Source organism: Puntigrus tetrazona, chromosome 18 (assembly GCF_018831695.1).
Source record: "Puntigrus tetrazona isolate hp1 chromosome 18, ASM1883169v1, whole genome shotgun sequence".
NCBI lineage: Eukaryota > Metazoa > Chordata > Actinopteri > Cypriniformes > Cyprinidae > Puntigrus > Puntigrus tetrazona.
The window spans coordinates 5,330,236-5,337,892 of record NC_056716.1 but is presented as its reverse complement, the minus strand read 5'-3'; the positions used below and the strand labels follow the sequence as shown (position 1 = coordinate 5,337,892).

The 7,657-nt window shown below is 44.1% G+C and overlaps 1 protein-coding gene across 1 annotated transcript; it reads right to left on the bottom strand.

Annotated features, from left to right (window-relative positions):
• Positions 1-5,037: 5,037 nt before the first annotated feature.
• Positions 5,038-6,690, bottom strand: LOC122322945 (paraneoplastic antigen Ma2-like). Its single transcript, XM_043216554.1, has one exon. It carries the CDS (start codon positions 6,688-6,690, stop codon positions 5,038-5,040), a length of 1,653 nt encoding a protein of 550 aa, XP_043072489.1.
• Positions 6,691-7,657: the final 967 nt, after the last annotated feature.

Below are 7,657 nucleotides of genomic sequence, written 5' to 3'. Positions count from 1 at the left end.
TCTTCAATACACATCAACTACAATAAGCGTTCCGTTCACTTTTCCTCGAATGGGCTCTCAGAAAATAAAGTAATGAGTCGAAAAAACAGATCGCGTGCCACAAAGCATCACACACTACACAGGCCTACACGTGTGATTCACGAATAGTTACGATCGTTTTCACTTCTCTTCTATCTAGTAATACGAGTAGTACTTCTAGCTTACTGATAACGTGGGTATCGATAGAAATATAAAGGGTCTTATGTCTTAAAATCCTTGATTTCTCTGAGATACTAACTGCGTCACTCGCCTCCGTCACTTTAACAAACACGGGCAGTGCTTCTTCGGTGATGGAATACAGACACACTTAAACTCTGAAGTTTTATAGTCTAATACTCAGTTTCTGATAATAACTTGAAAATTATGCCTGGACACGTTTAGGATTGTATGGTCTAAAATCCTCTGTTAACAGGAACTCTCTGTGTTCGCGTCTCTCGCGTCTTTCTCCTCTCCCTCACTCCTGCTTCAATCTCTCGCGTACTTTCTTAAGTTCCGCCCTTCTCTTCCCTGATTGGTGAAACGATCTGAAAACTCTCATTTAACCAAGGTGATAACAGAGACACACTAACATGCTGTTAAGCACATTTTTGACCCAGTGCATTACAACCAAACTCCCTGTTTACACAAGTCTCTTAAAGGAAAAAAAATACACATTAAAGTAGATCATTATACAGAAAATATTTTCTCTATGTTTGAGTAACCGGGTTACATTCTCCCCCTTCTGACGGTCTGCATGCCCCCATGAGACCAAACATCGACATATGTCATGTCATGAGACAATCTTGGAAGCAACGTTTAAGCAATTACCATGGATACGATTTGTTTCAACATCGACAGCTTCAGAACTGATCCTAATGACTAGTCCACGATGAACTAGTGTAATGGAACGATCAATGGGCTTTCCGGGAGCATCATAACTGAGACGACTGGCAGGTTCTACCCTACTTCTGAGCCTATATGGATGATTACTTTGATTGGCTGTGTCAGAATCTTTTGAAACAGGATAGTCTCCCCCTTCTGATTCTGACTCAACCGGATCCTCCACTACCAACTCCGAATTCTCCCCATCTCCTTCAGGAAGCACAACCAATAATTCGTCTCCTACCTCGCTCTGCTCTGCTGCTTTTCAGAAGGGACATCATCATCATCTAGCCCAGCTACAATTCCACCGATCGATTCAAGTTCTCTTCGGGGACTATTCAATACTTGGTGTCGACTGTTCCCATAACACATCTCGTTTTCTGAACTAGATGAGGAATTGGGTAAGACTACCGGAATGTTAGAATTGACAACAGATCTCCTTACAGTTCTGTCAGATCGGGTAACTGGTTTCCGAGGGGACTTCCCTTTGTCATGGACCTGAGGAAACCTGACAAATTCTCCTATTGGTAATATATGGTCCCTATGTAATGTCTTATCCCATCCTGTCCCATCTGCAGGTTTCAACCGGTATACCGGCACATTAGGAAGCTTGGCTACTACTACATGTGGCACGGAACTCCACCGATCTTTAAGTTTATACTTCCCGGTAAGTCCCAAATTTTTGACCAATACCCGGTCTCCCTCTTCCAACACCTGATGCCTCACCCTGCTATCATAACGGGCTTTGTTCTTCTGATGATTTTTGCAAGCTGCTGCAGATGCCAACTTGTATGCCGCTTGTAATTCAGCCTTCAACTTTTGTACATACTGCAACTGACTTGTGCTAGTATCGTCAGATAAAGACAACCCAAAACAAATGTCTATTGGCAGACGAGCCTCCCTACCAAACAACAAAAAATATGGCGAGTATCCGGTAGCCTCGTTATGGGTACAATTATATGCGTGTACCAGTGAGCTAACATATTGACTCCACTTTTGTTTCTTCTCATTCTCCAGGGTGCCCAACATGGATAACATGGTCCGGTTAAACCGCTCTGGCTGTGGGTCACCCTGAGGGTGATAAGGGGTAGTTCTGGATTTCCGGATGCCTAGCATCCGACACAACTCCTTTATTAACCTACTCTCAAAATCCCTCCCCTGATCGGAGTGGATTCGAGCTGGAAATCCATAATGAATGAAAAATTTCTCAAATAATACTTTGGCCACTGTTATTGCCCTCTGATCCCTGGTGGGATATGCCTGGGCATAACGTGTAAAGTGGTCGGTTACCACCAACACATTGGCAAACCCTTTACTATCCGGCTCCAGGGACAGAAAGTCAATACAAACTAAATCAAGAGGCCCACTACTGGTAAGCTGATTAAGTGCTGCAGGTTTTGGGGGGATGGTTTTCCTCGCAATGCAGCGACCACAGTTTTTGACATAGGTTTCCACGTCCAGTCCCATTTTTGGCCAGTAAAACCTATCTTTCAGTAACTCCAATGTCTTCTCAACCCCCAGATGACCATTATCATCATGAAGGGACCTCAGAACCATCAGCCGACATTCGGTAGGTAATACCAACTGAGACCGTCTCTTTTCATTTTGAGTGTTAACTACCCTGTAAAGCACACCATCTTTGATTAGTAATTTCGACCACTGCTGTTTCAGGGCTGATACGTTTGGATCAGAATCTTTCCCACTTGGCATTGCCTGACCGTTCTCTATTGCCCTCTTGATAACCTTAATAACAGCATCCCGGTCCTGAGCTTCCCTTATATCATATGGTGTCAACCATTCTAAAGCACCAGCCTCTAAGCATGACAACCCAGTAAAAACAGCTGGGATTCCATCTGGAGGAACTCCTAACTGATCTACATATCGGGGCGGAGCACTGGAAAAGTCTTCATCTTGGGTGAGCTGGCAAATCGCTTTGACACCTGACTCAGGGATCTCCATCCATTCACTAAACGTATCACCATCATGGGGATGACGAGACAATATGTCAGCGTCAATGTTACTACGACCCGGTCTATACTGTATATCAAATTCATAGGTGGCTAACGCTGCCAATCACCTGTGTCCAGTTGCGTTTAATTTCCCACTGCTAAGCACATAAGTGAGAGGGTTGTTGTCCGTTCTAACTGTAAACCTTGCCCCGTATAGGTAATCATGGAACTTGTCCACTACGGCCCATTTAAGGGCAAGGAACTCCAGCTGATGTATTGGATAGCGGCGTTCCGCCTCACTCAACTTACGGCTAGCGTATGCAACCGGACGCAACCCATCTTGATGTTCTTGGTTAAGTACCGCCCCAAGACCCTTCAAACTTGCATCAACATGGAGTATGTATGGCTAGGATGGATCAGCGAAGGCTAAAACTGGGGTGTGCGTCAGTCTGTACACAATCTCTTTAAATGCACTAGTACAATCGGGTGTCCATCGGTCTCCAAAAAGTTCGCCCTCCCTGAAATACTTTTATTGGCCTTAGTCAAGTCAGTAAGGGGTTTCACAATAGACGAGTAATCTTTTATAAATCTACGGTAGTATCCGCAAAACCCCAAAAATGATCTAAGTGACTTCAGATCATGAGGTTCTTTCCAACGAGTAACAGCCTCAACTTTGGAGGGATCAACAGATACACCAGATGCAGACACAATGTGTCCAACGTATCGCACTTCTGGCTGACACAATTGGCACTTATCGATGGACACTTTAAGGCCGCATTCTTCAAGTCTATCCAGAACTTTAAGAAGGCGTTCTTCGTGTTGCTCCAATGTCTGACCAAACACTATAATATCATCAAGATAGACAATGGCTTCCAGGAGGTGCATGTCCCCCACGGCTCTTTCCATCAAGCGTTGGAAAGTTGCCGGGGTTCCAGTTATTCCTTGGGGCATGCGTTCAAACTGATAGAACCCCAAAGGGCATATGAAAGCTGTTTTTTCTTTGTCCTCCTCGGCCATTGCTATCTGATAATACCCACTCCTTAAGTCTAGGACCGAGAACCATTTGCTACCTGCCAGGCAGTCCAAGGCATCCTCTACTTGGAGTTATATACTGATCAGGTATGGTCCGACTGTTAAGAGTGCGGTAGTCCACACACATCCTCACATCCCCATTTTTTTTGCGGGCAACCACTATGGGTGAGGCGTAGGGACTACGGGACTCCTCAACAATCCCAGCCGCCATCAAGCCTTTTAAGTGACGCCGGACATCCTCTATGTCCGCAGGAGCTAATCGTCGAGATCGTTCACGGAAAGGCTTGTCATCTCGCAACTGAATGTGATGTTCTACCCCTTTCGCTAACCCAACATCCCAATCAGACAAAGAGAACACATTAACCCTCTGTGACAGCTTCTGACTAAGACGTTCTTTCCACTCCTGTGGTACCGGGGAATTTCCAAAATCAAATAACTTGGGATCAATTACCGGCCGGACATTGGAGAAAGGTTTTGTCTCTCTAACAGTGTCGGTCGCATAGATCCTAGCTAAAACAGTACCGGTTGGTATAGACTTTTCCTTCAATGTATCGTTTTGTACCAATACTTGACAATGGTTAGCCTTAATGGCAGAAAATGGCACAACCATGGGAGGAACTAACACTTCCGCAGGGAGTATGTTCTCCTCTGGAGCTTCCACCAAATAAATATCCTTACCTAAGGGAAGATTCCTGACCAACTGACCAGACACACATGTCTCAGTCTGGGGAGGTATCATAAGAGGCATGGGGTTGACCCACTTCACCTCTCCCAGAGGCTTATCCTCCTTTACCATCCTAGAATGGGGTAACACCAGCTGCTGGGTCATCAACTGTGGCTGTATTCTTATTGCCCATGGAGCTTTGGTATCAGAATTTCCTTGGCAAAGGCCCACCAGTCGCTGGAAAAGGCTGGAATTGGTCCCAACTATCACAGGCACCTGCTCTGGCCCACTGAGTTCAGGACAGACCAACGCAAGCACTGTGATAGTTTCTGTGACACCCGTAAGAGCAGATGGAAATTCCATGTCCACCACAATATAACCTCTGTAAGGGTAACTAGATGAACTTAATCCCCAAATGGCCAAACCCTCAATAGGCTGTAATGGCACCCGTGGTAAATAGGTCAAATACCACTTCTCAAAAACAATGGTCACTTATGACCCACTGTCCAAAAGAGCAACACACGGGTGACCATTAACTTTCACATCAAAGGTGGATGAGGGCCCTACCAAACCTTTAGGTAATCGACCAGGTTCTAGAGATTCTATGTGGCTTGTCTTAGAGAAACATTCACTCTTCTCTACGTCTGGAGGTTTGGGGTTTGATGCTGGGTTAATGTCTTTAGATTTACGGATCAACTGAAGTAATTTCTGAATCACGAGTGTGGAATTTTCACTGCCTCTACACTTCGGGGCAATGTGCCCACCCTCCCCACAATGATAGCAGAAAAACCCATCACTGCTTTTAGTTGTGGATCTACCAGAGGCTATGGGGATCCCACTGACTCGCGGAGATTGCTCCCCTTCCCAGACATGGGGCCTTACACTCAGCGCAGACAACTGCTTTTGTAGTTGTTGTACTTGGGCCTTCAATGCTTGTACCTCAGAAGTCAAAGGTGGTGTAGAACGTATTTCTTTCTCAACTACTCTTTCTGGGGGTTGTTTGTGATCCCCTACCTGAAGCCGTAACTCTTTTACTTCAATTTTTGAGCCCTCTCGACTAACTAAACTGCCTCTTGTACGATCTTTCAATTTTGGCTCCCGTACATTAATGGTGAGTTTACCTCTAGCAGCCTCAGTCTCCTCTTCCTCCCTTATTTCATTTAGGAGTTTCAAAAAGGTGGGGGGAATCTCTCTTCTCTCACGCAGGCGCAATTTTAACATCATCATATCAGACTCTACAGCCCCCCTTAACAATTGTTCAATGTGAGCTCTATCGGCTTTCTGGGGTGTCACTCCTCCTCGTTTTACCACTAATGCAAGCGACCGCTCAATTCTACGAAGAAAATCAGAAAGGGCCTCCCCTGGCTCTTGCCGGAGCAGTCGAAAGGCAAAGTATAAGTCTTCCCCAGACTCTGAAGTACTGAATGCATTCTCCAAAGCCTCAAGATATTCAAGTGCAGTGGCATCAGGATTGTCACCTCTTACTGCCTTTACAACTTCTAAAGCAGACCCCTTAAGACTTTTGACTATTCGTTTACGTTTCACTTTGGCTGAACAATCACACTCTGTGACCATTAGCCTGGCTTGTTCCAACCAGTTCTCACTACTCTCTTCGCCAGCAGGCGTAGGAAGTACTCCCGAAAAAATCATCAAGCGCCTATAAGCCTGGCCATCACTTACAGGCTTAGAAGTTTTCTCTAGCAGTTCCCCTATAGCACGAATAATGGCCTCCGGAGAAGTTGTGCCTGTTACCAAACCTTGTAGGTCACTCATAGTTTTGCCTTCATTAGACAGAAACTGAGTAAGTTTCTCCCAAAACACATCACCATCAGGTTCATCATCTGCTACTATGAGAATCTTCCAGGCATCCCCTGATGATGACAATACTTCAGAAGGAACTTTAGTAGGGCAGATTTTTTCTCGACACTCACACAAAACCTGAAGGGTTTCTGGAGTCAAGCCTGTTTTGGTAGCACGAGCCCGCACTCTTCCAAAAATCTTAATGGCTTGGACGGTATCTTCAATGAATGCAACATCAGCGTCAGATGGCACTCCACTCAGAATAATCGCATGTTGGGGATCAATTTTCTCAGTTTCACACCAACTGCGACGCTCAAACAACGTTTGTTTTTCTTTAGAAGACATGTCAAAGTAGTTGTGTTTTTTTTTTTTTCTCACTAACACACCAAAAAAAAAAAGTCTTTATTGATGATCAGAAGACAAAGGATCCCAGCGGTGCCTCCATTTTATGTAGCCCCCTTACCACTATACACTGATTTGATAAGGGCCTGAGCTCGAAAATACTATTGGATCCTGTTGAGTTGTCTTCTGGTGAAAGTCTAATATTACTTTACAGCACAATTCAATTAAAGAGAAGAAAACACCACACTACGCACTTAAGTGAGTGATTTCAAAAATGTATTACATTCCCATATACAAAGGTTACGAATAGGTATGAATATGGTATAATGTGGGGTTTTCACTAATAAAGGAATCCAAACCAAAAGGTAAGAAATACAAAAAATAAAATATTCCACGAAACGGATTACTACAACCTGTTATCTGGCTTTTGTTTCACTAAATAAGACTTCTTTTCTTCACCAGTTTGTTTTGTACATAATACGCTCTGATGTATCTTCTGCTCCTATGTCACTTAACTTTCTCTTACAACATGTAAATTTCCTTTTAGCATAACATAAATGAGTTCCTATAGCATTTGCTTACATTCTTCAAACCAATATTAACAATTTGAATACTCTGGGTATAATACGTTTTCAAACCTGATTTTAACAGTATACAAACAGATAAGATTAGAATATCACAGTGAAAAGCTACTTTAAGACCGGTCAGATAAACAAATGTATGGATCCACACTCACTCAGTCACACACACAAGCACACAAAATGTCGCTGAAACCCACCCGTTGCAGGCCTGATTTAAAGGTAGCGATCCTTACGAAAAACAAAAGAAACTCTTCGCTCAGCCGAGCAATCAAAATAAAGTCTGTGTTACCTCAATGATCCACGATGAAAAAAAAAAAGAGTTCGTATAGGTGCGAGTTGCTGCAATTCCTCCGCTGAAACGCGACGTCCCACGGTGCCAGAGGACCTAA